This window comes from Odocoileus virginianus, chromosome 4 (genome assembly GCF_023699985.2).
Source record: "Odocoileus virginianus isolate 20LAN1187 ecotype Illinois chromosome 4, Ovbor_1.2, whole genome shotgun sequence".
In the NCBI taxonomy this organism is placed as follows: domain Eukaryota; kingdom Metazoa; phylum Chordata; class Mammalia; order Artiodactyla; family Cervidae; genus Odocoileus; species Odocoileus virginianus.
In genome coordinates, this window is record NC_069677.1 from 84,175,893 (window position 1) to 84,201,149 (window position 25,257).

Genomic DNA, 25,257 nt, shown 5'->3' on the forward strand with positions numbered 1-25,257 from the left:
CCTGTACAAGAATCCGAAGTATCTGGTGAAGTGAGTGAGAACTCGAGGGTGGGGGTCTGAGGCCACCACAGAGCCGGAGGCCCCCAGGGGGGAGCGCAGAGCTGGACTGGGAGGAGGGCACAGGCCGTGAGACTGGCGAGGACAAAGCTGCCCGGGACACACCCCACTGGGAAGGAGGCTGGTGGGACGCGCGCATTGCCTGGCTCGAGATGGCACCGCAGGTGCTACCCAGGTCCTAATGGGAGTCAGGGTTTCTTTCCAAGAAGCCACTGTTTGGAAAGAAGAGATGAAACCTTAAAAGATGATTAAGAACCTACTCAGGCTGGCGGCTGAAGGGGAGGCTTGCTTCAGGCTCCTCCTCCTCAAGTGACTGGAAAAAAGCAGGGCCCAGGGCGGGTGGCTCAGACGTGGGACACTGCTGCTGGTAAGTCGCTTCAGTCATGTCTGACTCTGTGTGACCCCATAGCTGGCAGCGCCTATTACTCCGAACAGCATCCCATATGTAAAAGCTACATCCTGATGACTGAGGTTGAAGCTGGTCATTTATCCATGAATCTACACATTTCGTTGGCATCTTGAAAGACACTGAAAGTGTTGAGAATATGTCATCAGCTTAAGTCGTCAGAAGCGGATGTCAATAACTGTGCAAACTAACAGGATATAAACCATGTTTTTATTTTTAAAAAACTTCAGCATTACGGATGAATTCAACTTTCTTTAAAACCAATCACTTTCCTGTTAATGACAAAACAACAGTCAGAAGAGCAGATACTTCACTCTTCAGAGAAGCTGTGCAGTTTACAGAATTTGGACAGACCCACTCTCTCATCAGCCAGTGAACAAAATAAAGTCGCTTTGGTAAATTCCATCAAGAAAAAAATATCTTTCCCCCAAAGCACACCAATAAATATTTATATTAAAATCCACAGTTATTTTAATCAGATACAACAGAAGAAAAATTCATTTTTACATTAATGTTTGTAGATAAGAAAAGTATTATTCACGTGCATAATCCAACCCCACTCTGGCTTGCATTCGGCTGTGAGGAATGAGGGGTGTGAGGGGCCATTCTGCCAGCTGTGCATCACGTGTGTCCCCAAGGGGGTCGCAGGCACTTAGCATCACAGCACACTGGCACAGGCTCCCCGAGGTGGGGGCTGTCCCACCTGCCCCGCCCGCCCCCCACCCCACGCTCTCTGCCCAGAACCTCAAACACACAGTCCCTTCCCTGCACCTCATCACAGGATTAGCCGAAGATGAGCCCGAAGCTGCTGCTTCATTCAGATAGCTCATCTCAGTCACAGCAAGTGTCTCTAGGGAGGAGGACTCCAGTCAATGAGCTGAACTGTTTACCTGAGGAAACACGGTTTTCAACTCCGCTATTAACCACTTCAAGGTTCTAACACAAATAAGATTTTACCACCACTCACATGTCCCCCTTTCAAGGCTCGGTGAAGTAAACTTGTCTATTAGAAAGAGAAGGACATTAGGTGATTTTGACAGACGCTACACAGATGACAGACACAGATGGTTAGATGACGCATGGAGACTGTGGCTAGACGGCTGGTAGTCAGATGACAGGGTGTCCACAGACTGATGGACCGAGAAATAGCAGGTGACAGGCAGGCATTCTGTCACCCCCATCACCCCTTGGGGTCCACAGAAACACTAAATGACACCTCTGGTGTGGAATAGCACGGAACTGCTCACTGAATACCTTGAAGACAGTGGCTTTCACAAGAGAGGAATGCACAGTGTAACTGGAAGTTTTTCTTTTTAATCAGAAACCCCTACACCTGTTCTGATCTCAGAAACACGTGGTCCTCCTGTGAGTTGGGTCTGTCTTGCTGAGGACACACGTGCTGCGTACCTGACCTGGAGCCCATCTGTCAAGGAGTCAACAAGCAAGTTCGGAGACACAAGAGATGCTCAGTGATGCTCCTGAACCAGCGACAACACATAGCTTCTCAGGGTCCAACAGTCTCATTTGAAAAAACAAAACCCTGGGTGTTACAGAAAAGAGGCACTTTCAGCATTTTACCTACAATTTCAACTCTAACAAGCAAGTTAATATTTTCCAAACAAATTTAAGTGTCAAGTTATTAAAACTGATCCATGCTTTATAGCATTCTTTAGTCTGCAATCAAAATAAGAGAACAAACTTTTAGAAGAAAAGAAACATCAGTATTTAAAAGTTCAAGAACCTCAAGATGGGAACACTGTCACCATCTAATACGCTTGTGGGAGGTGAAGCTGTGTTTGCAGACAGTGTATTTCTGGGGATGATACAGCCTTCACTTCGCCAGTGTTTAATTTGCTTGCATATTTTATGGTTTAATACAAAAGAAGAGTGAGCACAATGTGACGTGACCTTTGGAAGATTCACGTTACACCTGGATTGCAGGTTTCTGGTAACAGAAAAGAAGTGTGTGGCTGCTACATTCTTGAGTCATATATTACAGGTATGTGCTACATGCAGAGACAGGGATCAAGTCACAGAACACAGAACCGCAACTCAGGACACAGAAAGACAGTTTTGTGGCAAACAGCAAATCCCCACTGCAGTGAACTTCCCACCTAAGGTCAGCAACACGCGGGTGACAGGTGGACCCTGTGCGTGCCCACTGAGAAATCACAGGACGCCTGGCATTTCCTCACTTGGCATTTGAAGAGGAAAGCCAAATGAAACAGCACAGAGCAGGTTCTCTGTGACTTTCATCTGGGAAAGACCAAACAGGACACTATACTAATAAACACCACGATACTGCAGACTCTAGGAATGTGAAGGAGATGAGATACAAAGGTGCACGATCAGGCAGGTTTTGGTGTGAGGACATTTGGGGGCTGGGCGGTCACTCCAGCTCCTCCCAGTCGTCCGTCAGGTGGCCTCTGCTCTGCCGGCGGATGCTGACCAGCTTCCCGGCCGACCTGAGGCTCCAGCGCGAGCTGCTCCCTGCACTGGCCAGGCTGGTGTACTTGGTAGAGCCCTTGGCGTCCTCCTGCCAGCCCGGCCGAGACACACGGTCACTCACAGGGCCGCCCGAGTCTGCTGCCACGTCTTCAAGGGCAAGTTTTGGAGGTTCCCAACCTTCTATCTCATCTGGTTTCTTAGACTGTATGTTCTGTTTCAAAACCAAATTGTCCCAAAATCCAGACTTCTTCTCTGTCTTCAACTCTTCTTTTAATCGTAAGTTAGTGCTACAGGAGACAAAAGAGTTAAGTGTTGGTGATCAGTCATCTTAGGGTGTCAAGTTGTATTTATAACTTAAACTCAAACAGATACACATGTAGAACCTGAATATTAATATGGAAAAGTCAGTCAGTACACGTGATTAATAAAATTTGTGAATGCCATATTTAAACTCGAGCAAAGTCAGCCTCAGAGAGAAGACAGAAGACAAGGCTGTCTCAAGGCGCACAGAAGGCCGAGCTTGTCTCTGAAGACAGGAGAAAACAGGCCCCAGATCCCAGGTTCAGAAACAGATTATTCCTGGTACCAAGTCGATCTGCCACAGGTTTACTCAGCTGCCGCCTCAGATGTTCAGAGTTCAGAGCACTGTGGCCCTGAGGAAAACACAGCTAACTGGAGGTGGGTCCCCAGGAATGACACAGCGCCCTGGCCACGGGCCCCCTGGCCGGGCTGCCGAGAGCATCCCCAAGACACAGGCCCAACCTTCCAAGTCCTGCTTAACTGGACTGAGGGGCAGAATACAGGCACAGGTTCAAGGCCCCTGGGAGACGCTGGCCTGTCAGCTGCCACCCAGACAGCCCAGAGGACTGACTGACACAGTCCTTAAAGACTGGGTGGGGAGGCCACAGTCACGTGGTCAGAGAAGGGGGACTGGCTGGCTCTGATGGGTCCTGAGTGCTGCCAAGGTGCCCTGTCTACAGAGGAGCAGCCTCCCTATGGTCAGATATCTCAGGATTCACCCGCTGTTGGCCACACCATTTATATTTTCAAATTTCAATTTATATTTTCATCTTTAACTACATTTTTTTGTTGGCCATGCCACACGACTTGTGAGATGTTAGTTCACCCACCAGGGATCAAGCCCAGGCCCACAGGAGTGAAAGTGCCAAGTTTTAACCACGGGACTACCAGGGAATTCCCTAAGTATGTAATTTTTAAATTCAAAATGTTTATAATAAACTAGCAGCACTGTCAGCACAGTAAGTATAGTTTACAGTCAATCTTTGCATTTTTAACTGGGTTTTTCCTTGATTCTCTGGAGCAACAGCCATCTGCCCACCTTAAACATGTGGCTACCATCTGCTTTAAGGCTTGTAAGTTCAGTTTACAGCTGGAAGGTCAAGACCTGGTCTGGGAAGCTTTTTAAAATTCTTTTCCATTTTTCTATAGTCTTTCAAAGTGCTTACACTTAGAACAACGCATTTCCATCTCCTCACAAGGGAGGAAGCCCCTCTCGTCCCCTCTCATGGCCCTGCCCTCCGTCTCTGGGATGCCCGCTCCCCGGACAGTGGCTACTCACGCTCTGGACTTGGGGGATTTTCGTCCTTCCAGCAGCTGCTGCTCATCATCCTTGTTAAATAGAGAAGTCACTTCTTTCCAGCCTCGGAAACTCGCTCCTGGAACCTAATGGAAGGTTAAGAGAAGCTCAGATCTGATGCAGTGAATACACAGGTCACAGCTGTGTCACCCGGTGGCCGTGAAACTGACACTTCAGCAGAGAAGCTGGCTCACGTCCCCTTATCTGTGCATCTGCACAGCGCGTTCTCCCATCAGCTGCAGGGAGTCTCAATGTGGCTGAAGACAGTCAGCCGCGTTGAGTAACTGCAGCCAAACCAGATCAGGTTGATGGGGCTCCCAACCGAGGGCGGAGGGTTGCTGAGGCTGTACCACAACACATTTTGTATTCTTAGAAATGATTTTGTTACTTTTTCATTTCTGAAATCAGGATATACTTAACGCCTGGCACCTTAGATTCAAAGAAATACAGTAATAAGAAGGGAGGGATGGAGAAAAGGAAGTGCATCTGCAGAGCTCTCCTGTCAACTGCCTTTTCCTGGAGTCATTCTTGATGGTTCTGGAGCCTGAAATCACAAAACAGCAGGCAAATGTGACACCACCTAGTTCAGTTCAGTCGCTCAGTCGTGTCTGACTATTTGCGACCCCATGGACTGCAGCACACCAAGCCTCCCTGTCCATTACCAACTCCTGGAGTTTACTGAAACTCATGTCCATTGAGTCGGTGATACCCTCCAACCATCTCATCCTCTGTCGTCCCCTTCTCCTCCTGCCCTCAATCTTTCCCAGCATCAGGGTCTTTTCCAATGAGTCAGCTCTTCCCATCAGGTGGCCAAAGGACTGGAGTTTCAGCTTCAGCATCAGTCCTTCCAATGAATATTCAGGACTGATTTCCTTTAGGATTGACTGATTGGATCTCCTTGCAGTCCAAGGGACTCTCAAGAGTCTTCTCCAACACCACAGTTCAAAAGCATCAATTCTTCGATGCTCAGCTTTCTTTATAGTCCAGCTCTCACATCCATAGATGACTACTGGAAAAACCATAGCCTTGACTAGATAGACTTTTGTTGGCAGTGTCTCTGCTTTTTAATATGCTGTCTAGCTTGGTCATAACTTTTCTTCCAAGGAGTAAAAGTCTTTTAATTTCATGGCACCTAAGGGAGCTAATAAAGCTTCAATAACTGACCCTAAAGAAATGTGGTACCTATGAACTATCAGAGAATTCCAAATAACCCTATTGAAGTTTAGTGAACCACAACAACACAAAGATAACTAAATGAAATTAGGAAAACAACACATGGAACAAACAAACAGAAACCATAAAGAAAAAAACTTAGAAGTGAAAAACACAATCACAAAACAAAAATCTTAATAGAGAGGGTCAAAAATAGACTTGACAATGCAGAGAAACAAAGACATTTGAAACTATCCAGTAAGAGAAGAAGAAAAAACAACAACAAAAAAAGAATGAGAAAGAAGAAAGAAAGTCAAAGGGACTTGTGGAACACAATCAGGAGAAACAGTATCTACACTGCTGGAATTACAGGATAAAAGAGAAAGGGACACAAAGTATATTTAAAACAGTAATGGCTGAAAATGTCTCAAACCTGGGGGGAGAAATGGATATCCAAATCCATGAGACCAAAGGACCCCAAATAAGTTGAACCCAAGTAGATCTACACCAAGACACATAATTGTTCAAAGACAAAGAATTTTGAACGTAGTGAAAGAGACTAGTTACATACAAAGGAACCCTTCAGCCCAATATGAAGAGATTTCTCAAGAGAAACTTTTCAGGCCAGGAGAGGATGAAATGATATAATCAAAAGATTTTTTAACTACTAAACATTTTCTTAATTTACTTACTGAATTATAATTACCATAGGATATTATAACAAAAGAAAAAAACCTATCAACCAAGATTTCTATATCAGCAAAACTGTTCTTCAGAAATGAGGGGAGATAAAGACTCTCCCAAACAAACAAAAGTGGAGGGAGTTCATCAGCACTAGACCTGCCTAACAGCAAATGCTTACAGGAGTTTTGTGAGTGAAAATAAACATGAAGGCAGAGTGACGCTCACTAGTACACGTAAATTTATACTCAAGAGTGCAATATGGTAATGGTGGCACATAAATCACTTACAACTCTAATTTAAAAGTAGAAAAAAGTACTAAAAATAATTTCAACTACAATAATCTGTCCTCAGATACACAAAAATATATGTAAACTGTAATGGGTTAACAAGACCCAACTATAAGCTTCCTACAGAGAGACTCACTTTAGCTTTGAAGACACACATAGCCTGAGTGAATGGATGTAAAACTAACTTCAAGCAAATGGTGACCCAAAAACAGTAGGGATAGCTATGCTTATGTAACACAAAACAGACTTTACAAATGGTGCAGAGGGACAAAGAAGGTCACTATATAATGATAAAGGGGTCAGTTCTATCAAGAAGATCCAATTATTAAATATTTATGCACCTAACACTGGAACACATAAATGTAGAAAGCAGAAATTAACAGAATTCCCTGGTGGTCCAGTGGTTAGGACTTAGCCTTTTCACTGCTGAGGACTTGGATTTGATCCCTCGTTGGGGAACTAAGATCCCACAAACTGCAAGGTGCAGCCAAAACAACCACTACTAACAGCTAAAAAGAGACACTGTGGTACAATAATAGCTAGGGAATTTAATACCACACTCTCAACAATGGATACAGATCATCCAAACAAAGAATCAATATGGAAACAGTCTGAACAACATTACACACAAAATGAACCTCACAAACACATATAGAATATTCCATAATGTGACTGCAAAATAAACACATTCTTTTAAGAACACATGGAACCTTTTCTATGATAGACCATATATTAGGCCACAAAACAAGTCTGAGCAAATTTAGGAGACTGTAAGCATAGTATCTTTTTTGACTGCAACATATACCACCAGAGGAGGAAAAGTGGAAACTGCATGAATACATGCAAACTAAACAACACTCTCCTGAACAACACACAAGTCAAAGACATCAAAGAGGAAATAAAACTGTATCTTGAGACAGACAAAAATGGAAACACAACATATACAAAATGCGACAAAAGCAGTTCTAAGAAAGAAGTTCACAAGACAAAATAATGATCTGGAATAACATAACTCTATGCCTTAAGGGATGAGAAAAAAGAACAACAAACTGAGTGCAAAGTTAGTAAAACAGTGATAGTGAAGAGAAATAGAGAACAAGGAAATGACAGGAAAGATTTATAAAACTAAGAGTTGGTTCTTTGAAAACAAACAAAACTGACAAACCTTTAGCTAGGCTCACCAAGGAAAACAAAGAACCAACTCAACAAAATTCTAAATGAAAGAAACATTACAATTGATACCAGGTAAATACAGGGATCATTAGAAGTTACTATGAGATTACACTTGATTATAACCCTGCTCCCCAGATGGGGGCTCTGCATTCATCCGACTGACCCTGTTAATCTGTTAGGATGGTTCTCAGCAGTAAACTCTGCAGAAACTCCTTAGACTAAGTAGAGAAACAGCTAAGGCTTCACATGGCTTGCTCTGAAACTGCTGCTGCTGCTAAGTCGCTTCCGTTGTGTCCGACTCTGTGCGACTCCATAGATGGCAGCCCACCAGGCCCCCCCATCCCTGGGATTCTCCAGGCAAGAACACTGGAGTGGGTTGCCATTTCCTTCTCCAATGCATGAAAGTGAAAAGTGAAAGTGAAGTCGCTCAGTTGTGTCTGACTCTTAGCGACCCCATGGACTGCAGCCTACCAGGCTCCTCCGTCCATGGGATTTTCCAGGCCAGAGTACTGGAGTGGGGTGCCATTGCCTTATCTGTGCTCTGAAACTACATACCATACAATGGTCTGCTGTGGACCTGCTCCTCAGTGGGAATGCACAGATCAAAGTGACTCACCCGCAGAGCACAAGAAGACACACACTTGTTGTAGAGTGTGCAATGCTACAGCTGCGTTTGCTAATAGTAACAAACACATGTAGTAGTCCTAAAATGTGAAAAATGTTCCTGATCAATCGCCAGTTAAACTTTGAGTTCTTGGTTTGTTTGGTCACTTGTGCAACAATGTTTATATCTTTTCAATACCCAAATCAGTTGACAGTCAACTCAATTATTCATGCTAACAGAAGAGAAGAGAGAGGTTCCTGATTTAAAGCCAAGTGCATCTCTGTGCCAAAAGCACGAGCAGGAAAATGCACTGTGGAATCCTGACGGGGTGACCTGAACGTCTGTCAGCTGAGGCCTCTTTAGGCAGGCAGAAGGGGCTGTAGGGACTAACCCCAGCCCACCAGCTAGACACCAACGTGCTACCAGCTGTCCATGCATATCTGGGGACTCATGCGCTCACTTTTTGTACATGTGACATCTGTGTACATGTATGCATATTGACATGTCCTGTGTTTATACATTATATGCAGAAAGGACCTCTAGAGGGAGGAACAAGAACTGTGAACTGCAGAACTGGGTAGCAGGCAGAGATGAGACTCACCACATCCCCTTCCGTCCATTTTCAGTCTTAGATCATGTGTCCCTGCTGGAAGGAGCAGGAAACAGGGCATCCTGGGGTGGTGGACTGGCCACAGGAGGAGGCGGCCCCAGGAAACGAAATGACAGATGGTGGACAGAAAGAGCATGAGGTGTTGCCAAGCAGATACTGAGTTTTCCGGGAGGAGGAGAACAGGGAAATTCACCAGATAGAAACTGGTGCAGGGCAGAGCTCAGACACTCAAGATATAAACGCAGTTAAGAGGAGTTTTGTGAGGAAAATCAATAAAAGGCAGATGTAAAGTGGCCATGAGAAGCAGCCCCCAGTTCAGAACAAAGCTCCCCACTGTGGGGACCACAGCTCTCAGCCACTGGAGGACAGTGCCTGCTTGGACACTGCAGAGAGGGACATGTCCAGCAATGCAGCCTCAGATGTCAGCAGATGTCTGACCTGCAACAGAGGCCATGACGAGTGGCATCTTCCAGGGGCTGAGGGCACGCAAGTGCATACCCAGAAATCTAACCCACCGGTAACAAGTCCAATAAAACACACCTCACCCTGCCCCCTGGGAAACATCTCCCTGATGCAATGGAAAAGACTGCTCTGAACAGCGCCCTCCTCTGAAACACAGTGGCAAAGAGTTCACATGCACAAGGGTCAGTCTCTAGGGAGACTGCTTTCTACAGGGTCCCACTGCAACCTGAGACAAACACTGAGCTTGCAAACCTGCTGGCAAGTATCACGAGAAAGAGCTTCAACATTAACTGGTAACTTCTGAGAGCAGAATTCATGGTGGGCAGGGGAGAAATGGGTACTCTTCTTTTAATTATAAACTTCACAGTTCTTTCCGAATTTGAAAAACAAAAAGACAAACAACTTTGCTAGTAAAGATTGTAATGTGTAATGGTAAAAATCTAATGTCTTCAATATAAAGAGTTTTATAGAACAATTAAAAAAAAAATCAAACGACCTAGTAGGAAAATGGGCAAAACAAAACAGAATCTTTTGACTTGGGAAGGCTCTCTTGAGTACTTGGGAGAAGCCGGTCATGTGACTAGGTCTTCAGCCCAGGTGTCTCAGGAGGAGACCCTGTCAGGCAAGCCTTCTGGTTCTGGATCAGAAAGAAGGGTGGGCTCTGGGCCTGAAAGGACTTGGATCTTCTGTCACACACAGCACCAAGCAGCTCTGCACCCCCTGCTGCCCAGGACACTGCTTGGTAGCATGCCCTTTTTTTCTTTGGTTTTCTTTCTCTTGTTTAGCTTTGGGGTGCAGTCAGGGAGTGTTATGAAGAGTCTTGAAGCTGGTATAAAGTCCCCAGCAAATCTATTTACCACATGAGGTGTGAACGGAGATCTCCAGGAGGCACAGGGTGGTGGACGCTGTCCCCAGAGAGGTGTGTGGGTCTCTGCACCTGCTTGGGCACCACCCTGTTAGCACCCTGCACCTCAGGGGGGACAAGGCCAGTGCTGGGCTACCTCATGAGTGCTCGGCCACCTGCACCCCTGGGTCCTCGGGGGCACTCGGCTCTCTACACCCCCGGTTTCTGTGAGCACCCGGCCACCTGCATTCCCGGGTTCTTGGGGGCACTCGGCCCTCTACGCTCCCAGTTCCCTGTGAGCACTCAGCCCCCTACACCCCCGGGGGCACTCGGCCCTCTACACCCCCGGTTTCTGTGAGCACCCGGCCACCTGCATTCCCGGGTCCTCGGGGGCACTCGGCCCTCTATACCCCCGGTCCCCTGTGAGCGCTCAGCCCCCTACACCCCCGGGTCCTTGGGGGCACTCGGCCCTCTACACCCCCGGGTCCTTGGGGGCACTCGGCCCTCTACACCCCCGGCTCCCGGCAAGTACTTGGCCCTCTATATTCCCGGTTCCCTGCAAGCACTGCCCGCCTACACTCCAGGTCCCCGACTTCTTTGTGCTTCATTGTCTCAGGAAGCGAACACAGATCTCGGTGAGTTTAGAATCTAACACACCAGAAGCTATTCAGAGATAGTGATGACACATAAAACAAAACAACTTGTCCTCTGCTTTTGCACATTTGGGAACCAAACATAATACATTCATTCAGAGTTTTTAAACTGCATTTTCAATCATTTCATTTCTAAAAAACTTCCACTCTATGTCCTTTTAAGAGCTATTTGAAAACTAAGTGGCTAACTGTAGTGGTAATTAATTGTGGCAATTACTTATTCAGAGTAGGATTACAGTGGGGAAAAGCAAATTTTTCCATTCCACACCAAATTTTTTAACACAACTGTTTAGCTGAAATAAAAATTAACCTTAAATGATGACTTAATTTATGTAACTAGTATAAATTAGGACCTTCACATAATCTTGTAGGCCTGATGAAAACAAACATCATTTATACAATGTGGCTGTATAAATGTGGCTGTATTTCAGTTATGGAACTGAAAACCAGAACCTCTACACACTGCCCACTACAACCTTCCTTGATACAAACTGTGCAGCAGGTTTGCCAAGCGCTGGAAGGGACCCATCCAGCAGGAGTGTTAACTCTCATGTGAACGCACACTGGCCACTGAGTGCTTGACGGCTTTAATAACAGGTGAACTCTGGGGCCAGAGGGCCTGCCAAAGGGAGAAACGCTGGTCTTCGGCTCATGGAAGGCAATGGTCTAAATAGATGTCTCTCCCCGGAATTAATCTACTGGAATCCTAAACTGGGACATGACAGTATGTGGGGGTTGATCAGGCCCTGCAGGTGGAGCCCTGCGATGGGATGGGACGCAGCCCAGCAGAAGTGTCCTGTTGGCCTCACCAGAGCTCTCTGAACCCCAGTTCCTGGTGTTATGTTACAGCAACCTGATCCCATGAACACAAAGGTGCCATAGAGAAACTGGAAAAAGTAATCCTGATGAAGAAACACAGGCCTTCACTTTGCCAACCAAAATCCAAAATATGTGGGGTTTTTTGCTAGAAATATTTTAGACAGATGAACTTAACCTGTTGCGAGAAGCCAAAGGAAAATTCCATCTGCTCCCCCACTTCCTGCAGCCTCTCAACATCCTCTGCAGTCACAGCAACGGGAATTAAAAAGCTGACAAAACCCAGCATTATCAGATAACCCATACCTCAGTGAGGCTTAGGCAAAGGGAAAGCAAAAACAGCTCTTCTCAGAGCCTAGACTTCGCGCGGTGCGGTGTGCACGCCCTCCCTCCGGGGGCGACCCTGGAAGGCGGTGGCCTCGCCAGGGGGCAGCACAGCTACGTGGGCCCTGCACCCAAGGGCACGGGGGCGCTGGCTCCTGCTCTCCCCTCCTCCAGCTGGTCTTCCTGCTTCCTGTGAGCAAGCCCCCTTTTCCCCGGCCCACCCAGGAGGGGGCAGCTCTGGGGCTCTCCGGAGGTGGGAGGGAGGGAGCCCCGCCTTTGCGCCGGGCCCTGGGCTGTTTCTGCCGCCATCTTGAGCCAACAGCACCACCACCACCGTCCCAGCCCATCCTGCCCAGCCACCGTGGGCCTCTGTCCCAAGAAAAGGCCAGCTCGGCCGCAGCCTCAAAGGCAAGCCGCTGCGCTCTCACAGTCAGAAGGGGTGCCAGCGAGCCGGCGGCAGTGGGTGGAGCAGGAAGCAGGAAGGGAAGCTGGTGGAGCACCCACCAGGTGCCCCTCAGGACAGTCCACAATCCTACCAAAAATTTAGGTGCCATTCTCCACTCCCACAGTGAGATGACAAGCTAATCATTAACTGTATATAACAACCATATAATCATGAGCAATACTAAAATTTTAAGTATCTGCAATGATACAACTAAAAACAGTAGTAAGAACCTAATATGTTCTAAGTGTCAAAACAGAGGAATTCCAAATTGCATAAACAAACGTATAAAAGGAACAAATCAAATATATAAAACTCAGACCAAAGGAAGCCAGTGATTACAGGTCATGGCAGTATTCTAAGTTAATACTGCAAAAATAAACTTAAAAAGATGGATGGGTATATGTAAGAGCTGGAAATAACAATCAATAAAGAAAATAAACTCACACCTTAATCCCCTGTTCCCTTTGAAAGTTATATTTGGAGACAGAAAAATACATCAATAGCATAGATTCTAAATGCTGATTTTAAACTATGGATTTCAGCAGCAATGATAAACAAGAGTCTAACCTTGGAGCAGAGCTGCACCCGTAATCACAGTGTGGCAGTGGGGCGTCCTTTCTCCACACAGCCAGATGAATGCCAGGAACAGTGGAATTAACACAAGACTTCTACCTCACGCACTCCCACCCCTCAATCATCATTTTGAGAAATGAAATTCATTAACTCAAAATTAAGAAAATGTACAAAAGGCATGAGAAATGCTGGCCTGGAGGAAGAACAAGCTGGAATCAAGACTGACGGAAGAAATATCAATAACCTCAGATACGCAGATGACACCACCCTTATGGCAGAAAGTGAAGAAGAACTAAAGAGTTTCTTGATGAAAGTGAAAGAAGAGAGTGAAAAAGTTGGCTTACAGCTCAACATTCAGAAAACTAAGATCATGGCATCCGGTCCCATCACTTCATGGCAAATAGATGGGGAAACAGTGGAAACAGTGGCTGACTTAATTTTTCTGGGCTCCAAAATCACTGCAGATGGTGATTGCAGCCATGAAATTAAAAGACACTTACTCCTTGGAAGGGAACTTATGACCAACCTAGAGAGCATATTAAAAAGCAGAGACATTACTCTGTCAACAAAGGTCTGCCTAGTCAAGGCTACAGTTTTTCCAGTGGTCGTGTATGGATGTGAGAGTTGGATTATAAAGAAAGCTGAGCACTGAAGAATTAATGCTTTTGAACTGTGGTGTTGGAGAAGACTCTTGAGAGTCCCTTGGACTGCAAGGAAATCCAACCAGTCTATTCTAAAGGAAATCAGTCCTGGGTGTTCATTGGAAGGACTGATGGTGAAGTTGAAACTCCAAAACTTTGGCCACCTGATGCCAAGAGCTGACTCATTTGAAAAGACCCTGATGCTGGGAAAGATTGAGGGCAGGAGGAGAAGGGGACGACAGAGGATGAGATGGTTGGATGGCATCACCGACTCAATGGACATAGGTTTGGGTGGACTTTGGGAGTTGGTGATGGACGGGGAGGCCTGGCATGCTGTGGTTCATGGGGTCGCAAAGAGTCGGACACGACTGAGCGACTGAACTGAACTGAACAAAAGGCAACAAGCCCTGGTTGCACTGGAGCCCAAACACAGCCCCCAGGCCCCTGGCTGGCTGCTAGCACAGAGTCCAGTCTACCCCAGCTGCCTGGTGAGGGGCTGGGCTTCTGCACTTCTCATTCTGAGGCTCCCTAGGAGTGGACCCCAGAGGGGGCTCCTTCCTTCCATCCAGCCGCCCTCAAGGGACAGAGGCTCATCTGGCCTGGCTCATGTAGTGGCAGCCAGAGTGCACCAGGAGATCCCAGGCTGCTGCCCGCTCCCCAGCAGGCGCTTGGCTCCGAGAGTGGGTGCCACTCAGAGAGAAGCCTGTCATGGCCTCTACACCTGCTCCAGAGCCCAGTTCAGAGGCCCTGCAGGAAGAGCAGGACACAAGACACTGTGAGCCTGCAGGAGCTTCTGGAGCCGTGGACCAGAGACCCTCCCACAGGCACCCAGCTTGCTGTAACAGAGCACAGAGGAGCTGTCCAGAGCAGGAGGTGGTGGGGACCTGAGGTGCAGCCAAACTGAGCAGTGAGACTGCAGGAGACCCAGCAGAGAGAAGCCAAGGGGCACCCCTGAGGTCGGAGCCTCAGACATGCTTCCCTCAAAGGAGCCAGTCAGAGCAGATGCAGCTCCAGAGCAGCTCACACCCCTCCCCGACTATCACTGAAAACAACAGCAACAACCTGAGTAAGAAATGGGCAGAGGATCTCAGCATGTTTTCAAAGACAACGTACAGCTGGCCAACAAGTGTGTGAAAAGATACTCAACGTCACTAGTCCCCAGGGAAATGCAAATTAAAAATCACAAGAAATCACTTCACACCTATGAGAACAGCTCTTATCAAAAAGACAAAAAATAACAAGTATTGGTAAGGATATGAAGAGAAGGGAACCCTTGTGCATGGCTGGCGGGAATGTAAATTGGTGCAGGCATTTATGAAAAACATCATAGGGATTTCACAAAAAATTAAAAATAGAACGACCCAGCAATTCTTCTGCATATTGATTCAGAGGAAATGAAAACACTAACTGGAAAAGATATATGGAAAAATATATGTACTTCATGTTCATTGTAGCACTATTCACAATAGCCAAGACATGGTAACAATCTAAATGTCCATCAACAAATGAATGGATAATGTGATGTGCGTGCACACACACACACACATGGTTTATTATACAGCCATAAAAAGGATAAAATCTTGCTGTCTGCACCATGAATGGACCTTGGAGACACTATGTTCAAGTGAAATAAGTCAGACAGATAAGGACAAATACCATATGATCTCACTTATATGTGGAATCAAAAACAAAACAAAGCAAAACAAAAAAGAACCCAGCACACAGGGCTTCCCAGGTGGTGCTGGTGGTAAGGAACCTGCCTGACAGTGCAGGAGAGACTTTAGAGACATGGTCGGAAAGATCCCTTGGAGGGAGGACACAGCAACCCACTCCAGTGTTGGAGAAGCCCATGGATAGAGGAGTCTGGTGGGCTACGGTCCCCACAAAGAGTTGAAGCAACTTAGCATCTACACACAGTACTCACAGAGACAGAACAGACCGCGGTTGTCAGAGGCAGAAGGGGAAAGGCACAAGAGAAAACTTTTAACTGCATACAGTGATGGGTATTAACTAGACTTATTGTAGAGCTCATTTTGCAGTATACATATCAAATCTTTATGCTGTACACCTGAAACTAATACACTGTTACATCCTAGTTATATCTCAGTTTTAAAAAAATTAAATAGAAGAAAATGTCCATTTTCTAATGAAAAACTCTGAAGCAGCCTAAAAAGGAGGAAAGGAAGACCCATAGACCAAAAAGAAAGTGGACAAACAAACTGACTCTGAGAGCAAACTAGACTTTTGATTTGACAAAACAGCCATCATAAACACATTCAAGGACAGAAGGAAGCGCCATTAAAGAGCAAAAGAAGGCGTGCCAGCACTGTGGCACCCGGTGAGAAAGGGCAGAGGCAGAAGCGACCGAAGAGAACCAGGCAGAAATTCTGAGGTCGAAAAGTACAAGAAACAAAATGAAAAATTCACTGCAGGGGCTCAAAAGTAGGTCTTAGTTCGGAGAATAAAGAATTATCGAACTTGACGCCAAAAACCAGAGAGAAAAAATGAAAAAGATGAAGAGCCTCAGAAAAATGCCTACCATTAAGCACATCAATATATGTGAAACAGAGTACCAGAAGAAGAGCGAAATTAGCAAAAAAAAAAAAAAAAAAATCAAAGAAATAACAGAACATTACCAAATGTATTGAAAACCCCAAATCCATACATCAGGAAGCTCAAGAAACTCTAAGTAGGATGAACACAGAGACCCACAAGCCCACACACTGCAGTGACACAGAGTCAGAGCCAGCACCAATCCTGAGACCCCCAGACAGACACTGCAGTAACACACAGCCAGAGTCAACATCAATGCCGAGACCCACAAACACACAGACTGCTGGAAAGCAGAGTCAGAGTCAACATCAATCCTGAGGCTAACCACCTGGAGTCTGTCTCGGACTCAGCAAATTCAAGGCTCAGTCCTCCTCAAGACTGTCTTCACGCAAGTCAGCAGCCTCACTTCAGGGACTCACTTAAGCTGCACTTCTGATCAAAGGGATATAAATTCAGAGGGTGGGGAACGCGGCGCTGCCCGCAGTCTTCCTGGGAACTCAGAGGCAGCTCATCTGCCTCTCTCTCTCACACACACACATCAACAAGTTCACCAACCATAAAGCTCCACTGAGTCTTTATTGGAATTTCATTATGTCGGCCTGATTGATTAAATCATAGACTATGTGAAAGAACTCAGTCTCTAGCCCTCTCCATTCCCTGGGGGTGACATGGCTAAAAACCCCACATCTCTATTCCTATGCCTAGTCTTTGGTACCAGAACCAAGCTCTTATGCTTATGGAGGGGCACAGGGGAGTCATGTCCCTAGTATAACAATGACTCCTGACCCTCAGGAATCTCACGGGTTTAGAACCTCTGTGCTAGGAATGGGGGTTGGAGAGAAGACCAGACATCTTCTTTACCACAGCAAACAAAGAGAAAATCTTGAAAACTACAAAGAGAAAAACATCTGGTCACTTACCAAGGAAGCTGCAGTCAGAGCAGGAGCTGACTCTAAGAGAAATAATGAAGACGGAAGGGAATAAGACAACATACTCAAAGTGCTGCATGAAAACACTGAAAAGCAAGACTCCTGAGCCCAACAAAGCCATCTCTCAGGAATGAAGGTGAAATACAGACTTCCCCAAATAAGCCAATCTGAAAGAATTTATTGCTAGCAGATCTGTCTTATAAGAAACACTAAATAATGGTCTAGACTGAAGCAAGTAACTCCAAATGGTAATTCAAACCCACATGAGAAAACAAGGACCACTGGTAAAAGTAATTATCAACATAAAACACAGTAAAAATGCATGGTTTTTACTTCTTATAACTAACTTAAATAAGTATATACACTAATATATATTGAATGTAATGCTGGGCCTATGTAACATAGGTGTAATATATTTGCCAATAACAGCATAAAAGAGGTGGGTGGGAATACTGGACTACAGATGGTAAAACAATAGATATTAAGATGTTACATTAGGAATCTTCCCAACCCAGAGATCGAACCCAGGTCTTTTGCACTGCAGGTGGATTCTTTACCATCTGAGCTTCCAGCAAAGTCCTACATTAGAAAATGTACATTTAATACAAAAGAAAGCACTAAAGGAGGCATCATGGGACAAAAAAGACATGAGACACAGAAAACAAAAAATAGCAATACGATTTCACCTAAGCAATAATACTATTAAATGTAAACTGATTAACAATCCAATCAAAGGCAGAGACTGTCATACTGTATTTAAAAACTGATTCAACTAAATGTTGCCTATAGGAGACAACTTGAGATTCAGAGATAAAAAAGATTAAATGTAAAAGGAAGGGAAAAGATAAATCATGCAAACAGCAACCACAAAAAAACCTGGAGTGGCTATATCAATAAGGTAAACATTAAAATTTTTGAAGTTACTAAAGATAAAGAGATTATTTCATAATGATAAATGGAAGGGATGGAAATTGGATAAACAGAATGAAAACTGTTGTATCTTAACATCAGAAGCATATAACAAAACATATAGGCACATAATAACAGAAAAAATATAAGAAGGAAAAATGTGGAGAAATTAAAAGCGAACTAGTCAACCCAACAACAGAAGAGACTTCAGTATCAACACCGGATAGAACTAGACAGAAAATAAACAACAGAGGACATGAAAACCACTACAAACTAACGAGACCTGACAGACAGACATCAACAAAACACTCTGCCCAGCAGTAGAATACACGTTCTTCTCAGTGCACAGGGAACACAGACCATATGCTAGTCATAAATAAACATTTAATACATTTAATGGGATAATACTGTTCACAGTTGTCAGATCATTCCTCTGACACAGAGGAATGAAACGTCAATAGCAGGAAAAACTCACAACTAGGTGGAAGTTAAACAACGCATGCCTAAATAACCAAGGGGTCAAGCAAGAACTCAAAAAGGAAATGAGAAATAGTCTGAAATGAATCAAAGACAGAAACATTCAAGTTTTAAGTGTAACTTACATATATTGCATAGTTATAATAAAACTGTCACTGTATGTGCTAAGTATGGCAGCAATAAGTTTTCAGTGTTTCTTTTTATTGTTATGCTATTTTATTTTATTTTTTTTTGAATTTTAAATGAGCATTTTATTTACAAAAATGTCACAGAGGATTAAAAAAATTTTATGAACACAATATCATTAGTAATTAACAGAATCAAGAAAGGTTTAACATATATATCACTTGTAATATAATACACATTAAAATAGTTTTCATGCTACCTTTATTCATTACTTTTTAATATTCCAATTTTTAACAAACTTAGAAATATTGTAGTATACATGGAACAGATGTACTATATACTTAAAAATTATGCTACATTATACATTAAGATACTAAGTTTTTTAACCTCCAGCAAATTATGGCCTTTCACCATAATTTATAAATGTAAAGGATGTAAGCACCAAATAGAACTTGAAATGCATAAAATAAACTGGCATATATTTTAAGAGAAAAACATTACATTAGGAATATAATTAACAAAGAATTTTCCAAAGAATACTGCAGAAGTAAGGTATATTTAAAGTATTACAATGATTAAGTCTAGAATGTTTTTTACTTATTCTTGTCAACCCAGTTGAAAACACAAAGCATTGACTATGAAGCTATCATTTTTAAGTGAATGGTAGATGGCAGCATAAGTCATTTTGAGCATGAAAGGAAAATGGACTATATTACGCGCTTTGGTTAGCAAATAACGCTCTTTATCCAAGTAATTCTCAGTGTTTCCATTACCCTTGAACGACAAGATTCTTTATGTACTGTGTGAAAAAAACACCACCTTTTTACTGATGGAAGGCTTCTAATCTTATTCGGGTTGGGTCTTCCGGATGTCTCAAGGCAATTCCATTACGCAGGAGCAGCTCAATATAAGGTGGCCAAAAAGAATCACTAATTTTGACATATGGGTCATGTGGAACACCAAATAATCTATTTAAAAGAATCTCTAACATTTCATGCAGTGTTATCAGCTGTGCAGTTGATTCTTGAATGTCTTTCTTTTTCTTTTTAACATTTCTATCAGGCAGAGGAAAATGGTCTTCGAGAAACTCCCCCAGGGTAACCAAGAGTTTCTCCTTATATTTTTTTATATCACGCATTTTTGTTTTCAGCTCATTAAAAATTCTTGATTCTGCTATTTTTAAAAATTAGTTTTTTTATTTTTGTTTTTTTTTAAAGAGCGCTCCCTCAATCTGAATGAGCATCTATGAAAAACTCACAGCTAACATCAGACTATATGGTAAAATACTGAAAGATTTCCCCCTAATGAGGAATGAGACAAAGGTGCCTACTGCTACTCAACACTGTGCTGAGGTGCCAGCAAGGGAATTAAACACAAAAAAGAAATAAAAAAGATCCAGATTGGAAAGGAAAAAGTACATTTCTACTTCTATTTGTAGGTGACGTATTTTACAGAGAAAATCCTAAGGAATCCCCTAAAAACCTACTAGAATAAACCAGTTCAATGAGGTGACAGGATACATGATCATATACAAAAATCAGTTGTCAATATATACCAGCAATAAGCAATCAAAGACAGAAAAGTGCCATTTACAAACACATCAAAAAGAATACTTAGGAATACAGCTTACAAAAGTTCAAAGTTTCTTTCCTGAAAACTACAAAATAGTACTGAAATAAACTTTTAAAAGCTCTGAATAAATGAGAAAATCATACAATGTTCACGGATCAGAAAACATAACACTATTAAGACAGCAATTCTCCCCCTAAACAGATCTACAGATTCAATGCATTGCAATTCTATCTGACTTCTTTGTAGAAATTGTTAAGCTGATTCTAAAATTCATATAGACTCACAAGAGACTCAAATAGTCAAAATAATCTTGAAAAAGAACTCACTCTTACCATTTCAAAACATTCTACCAAGCAACAGTAATCAAGACACTACTGGCAAATGGAAAAATAAACAGATCAATGAAACAGGACTGAGAATCCAGAAACAAACCCACACCTCCAAGGTCAACTAATTTTCTTGAAAAGGTGCCAAGACAAATAGGAAAAGAATTGTCTTTTCAATAAGTGGTGCTGTGACAACTGGGTAATAATAGGTAAAAGAACAAAACTGGACCGTTATCTCACATTATATACAAATATTAACACAAATGGATAAAAAAAAAAACTAAATAGAAGAGCTAAAACTATAAAACTTTTAAAGAAAACACAGGGGTAATCTTTATGACCTTAGATTTGGATATTCTTAAATAAACCGGTAAAACCATGAGCAACAAAAGAAAAAATAAACTGAACTTAATCAAAATTTACAATTCTTGTGCTTCAAAGAACTTTAGCAAAAAAGTGAAGACAATCCACAGAATGAAAGAATTTACAAATCATATATCTGATAAAGTTCTTATATGTATCTAGAACACACATAGGAACTTTACAACTCAATAATAAAGAGATAACTAAAAGTTTTTACATGAACAAGGCACCAGAATAGACACTTCTCCAGGAAGTTATACAAACAGCCAGGAAGTACACAATAAGATGCTCAATACATGTGTCATCAGAGAAATACAAGTCAAACCACAGTGAAATACTACTTCACACCCACGAGGATGGCTAGAATCAAGAAGTCAGAGCAATACATATGTGAGGAAGTGGCAAAATCACACCCTAACACACTACTGGGGGAATGAAATACGAAGCCATCACGTGGAGGAAACAGCCAGCAGGTGTGTAAAATGATCACATGCAGAGGAACCGTGCGGCCCAGTGTCTCAGCCCACCTGCGCTGCTGTTAACAGAAGACCATGGACCGGGTGGCTTGTAAACAATGAACTGCGCACCTCACAGTCCAGAGGGTAGGTGGTCCAAGACCAGGTGCTAACAGAGGCGGAGTGGTGAGGGCACTCTTCCTGCCTCACAGCTGGCTACGCTTGGTGTATTTCCATGTGGTGGCAGAGGCAGGGAGCTCTCAGGGGTCCCGTTCTCATATGAGGGTTCTCGCACATGACCTAATTACCTCCCAAAGGCCCCACTGCTTAGCCCCCATCACAAGGGGTAGGACTTAACATATGAATCTGGGAGAACAAACATTCAGTCTGAAGCACCTAGAAATTCCACTCCTAGATATATATCCAACAGAAATGAAAACAAGGCCATGGCCACACAAAATATTTTACACAAATGTTTATAGCAACATCATTCACAATAGCCAAAAAGTGGAAACAACCAAACATTTGTGATAAATTGATAAAATGGAGCATATTCAGTCAAAAAAAGTAACTAAGTACTGACATAAGCTATAACACAGATGAACCTTTCAAAACATTATGCTCAGTGAAAGCGGTCAGTCACAAAAGTCCACACATTACACAATCTTCTGTTCAAACAGAAGTCCAGAGTACTGAAGATGCAGTGACACAAGCAGACCAGCAGCTGCTTGGGGAGGGAAAACAGTGGGGGTGAAGAGCCACAGGGTTTCCTCCTGAGGTCCTGAAAATGTCCTCAAATTGGTAGGTTGTAGTCACATATCTGTGACTACACCAAGAATCATTTAGTGGTACCATTTGAGTGAATGAATTAAGGGAGATGGTTATACTTTAACATGCTGTGGAAGGCGTGCAGGACACACCCAGAAAGCTTCTTCCCAGACCTCCGCCAGCCTTGGCCAACAACAGAGGAAGATGCTGGCAATATCTGGTCACATCACAAAACTCTTAGCAGCAGGTTCGCAGGTGCAGCAGTGCCCAACAAAAGCAAGGCACACACCAGCCTTCTCGCTCCTCTGTGAAGATGCCTGAACGCGACACCAACTGCCGTGATGCTCCTACCATGTCTGAGTCCTGGCGGCAGCACCCCCAGGGCCCACAGAGCCTGGCACAGACAACTAACACCAGCCGCCATTTAACACACACATGAATTTAACTGACGGGTGGACTCCACACAGAGCCTGCACGAACGACGCCCAGGAACTGGACCAGAGTGGACCCGCCAGGGACACACTGGCCAGTCACATTAAGCTCCTCCAGACCAACGTGCTCAGCCGAAACCCAGTGTCCGGCAGGCCTCTGCCTACCCTGCTCACTCCTCAGCTCACACATGTCCACACAGGACGCCGTCCGGACTAGAAGCTCCATATCAGCACACGGGCGGTTCTCTGTAAGTGGCTGCAGGGATGGGCAGGCCTCACAGGCACTGGGAAATGGCAAACTCAGTTTTCCTGCTCCAGGCGCAGGAGTCCCACCAAGATCACAGGGACACGGGCTGAGAGACCACTGGCAGCTCCCATGGGCCACCACCGTCACCCCCCACCCCTGCCAGAGGCTGCCGCCAACAGGCTGAGAGTATTTGTTTCTGCCCTTGAAGGGCCACCTAAAATAAAGATCCTCATCTCGTAAGTCAGCGGAACTAGATCTTGATGGACTCTATCTTGAAAAAAAAAATCTAGGAAGGGAAACATTTTGCAATTCAGATTTTCCTACACTTCAGCTAATATCTCTGAATAAAGATACCATAAATACTGGGAATGCAGATCAGGTCAGGGCCCCACGTACATCTGCAGCCTACCAGAAAAGCAGCACCTACTCAGTCAAAAACTCATTAAACTTGGCAAATGCTGACCTCTGCCTGAAGAGACAGCCATGGGACTGGATCTTAGGTCCCTCCTGCACTCTCACTTTAAATATAGTTGCTGATCTACATTTCTGATCATTTTTAAATGCTCACTAATCAATCTCTTGGCCAGCCAAAAAACTGTATCTATGAAACCTTCCTCTGATTAAACTTACAAATACAGGCACTTCAAAACATTGCACGTATGAGAATGCTTACAGTACTATCAAAATAAATGATATTCTACCCAGCATAAACCAGTAAAGTCAGAAAAAAGATATGGCCACCTTCCCACATTATTACTCAGTATTATTCTGTAAGTTCTAATCAGTACAAGGCATTAAACAGAAAAGAGTTAAAACTACTGGGAAGGAAAATACAATTACTATTATTTAGGCAAACACCATATAACTAGAAGATGGAAAAAGCACCAAATGAAGAAAATTAGACCTAATGAAATGGCTAAATATAAAATAAATGTACAAAACTAAATAGCTTTATTGCAATTAAAGACCATAGAAAAAATGCTGTTCTCAAGAGAACATTTAAAATGTCCAGAAAAAACTTTTACATGTTACCTTGACAGATTATATTTAAAAACTTGAATAAATGAAGATAAAAAAATCATTACCTTAAAAAAAATTACCTAAATGGCAAGAATAAATATTAGGGAATATTAACTTCTTCTGAGATACAGGTCTGGCAGTGTGCTTTCCACACGGGGCGGGGCAGAGTTAGAGAAGAAAGTCTAAGCCCCGGGCGTCTCCCTGAGTCCCTTCAGGTAGTGAGGCGCCGCCCCCATGGCACCAGTCACAGTCCTCAGGAGTGTGAAGTACAGTGAAAACTGAAAAATTCTAGAGAGAAGAAAACTCACAGACTTGAAGAAAACATCTGCAAAAGACACACCTATCAGGTATTAAGATACTGTCCAAAACACACAAAATACTGACACCACCAAATGACTCTCATTCACTGCTGGTAGTAATGCCAACTGGAAAAGTCACTCTGGAAGAGTTTGGCAGTTTCTTACGCAAATAAATATACTCTAACTGTAAAGTACCCCCTTCACGGATCACACACAGCCTTGTCATGGCAAAGAGTCTTGCATAACTCAATGAAGCTATGAGCCACGCTGTGCGGAGCCACCCAAGATGGATGGGTTATAGTTAAAAGTTCTGACAAAATATAGTCCACTGAAGGAGGGAATGGCAAATCACTATGTATTCTTGCCGAGAGAACCCCATGATAAGGCAAAAAGATGTGACACTGGATGATAAGCCTTGAAGGTTGGAAGGTGTCTAGTACACTACTGGGGAAGACCGGAGAAATAGCTCCAGAAAAAATGAAGTGGCTGGGCCAAAGCAGAAACAATGCTCAGTTGTGGATGTGTCTGGTGGTAGAAGTAAAGTCCGATACTATATAGAACAATGCTGCATAGGAACCTGGAAAGTTAGGTCCATGAACCAAGGTAAGTAGGACATGCTCAACAGCAGTTGTCAAGAGTGAACACTGACATCTTAGGAATGGGAATGGGTGAATTTAATTCAGATGACTATTTTATCTACTGCTGTGGATAGCAGAAAAGTCCCTTAGAAGAAATGGAGTAGCCCTCATAGTCAACAGAAGAGTCCAAAATGCAGTACTTGAGTGCAATATCAAAAACAACAGAATGATCTCGGTTCGTTTCCCAGGCAAACCATTCAACATCACAGTATTCCAAGTCTATGCCCAACCACTGATGTCAAAGAAGTTGAAGGTGACTGGTTCTATGAAGACCTACAAGACCTAGAACTAACACCAAAGAAAACATGTCCTTTTCATCATAGAGGATTGGAATGCAAAGCAGGATATCAAGAGATAGCTGGAATAAC

At 43.7% G+C, this 25,257-nt stretch overlaps 1 protein-coding gene across 3 annotated transcripts in view; it reads right to left on the reverse strand.

Moving 5' to 3' along the window:
- Positions 1-654: 654 nt before the first annotated feature.
- TDRP (testis development related protein) overlaps positions 655-25,257 on the reverse strand; it is a 44,006-nt gene continuing 19,403 nt past the window's right edge. For all 3 annotated transcript variants that reach the window (XM_070466943.1, XM_070466944.1, XM_020907495.2), the window contains 2 exons: positions 4,491-4,594; positions 655-3,198 (listed from right to left, as the gene is read on the reverse strand). In XM_070466943.1, the coding sequence (XP_070323044.1) occupies positions 2,853-3,198; positions 4,491-4,594 (450 nt within the window). In that variant the 3' untranslated portion in view covers positions 655-2,852. The remainder of the gene's footprint in view (positions 3,199-4,490; positions 4,595-25,257) is intronic.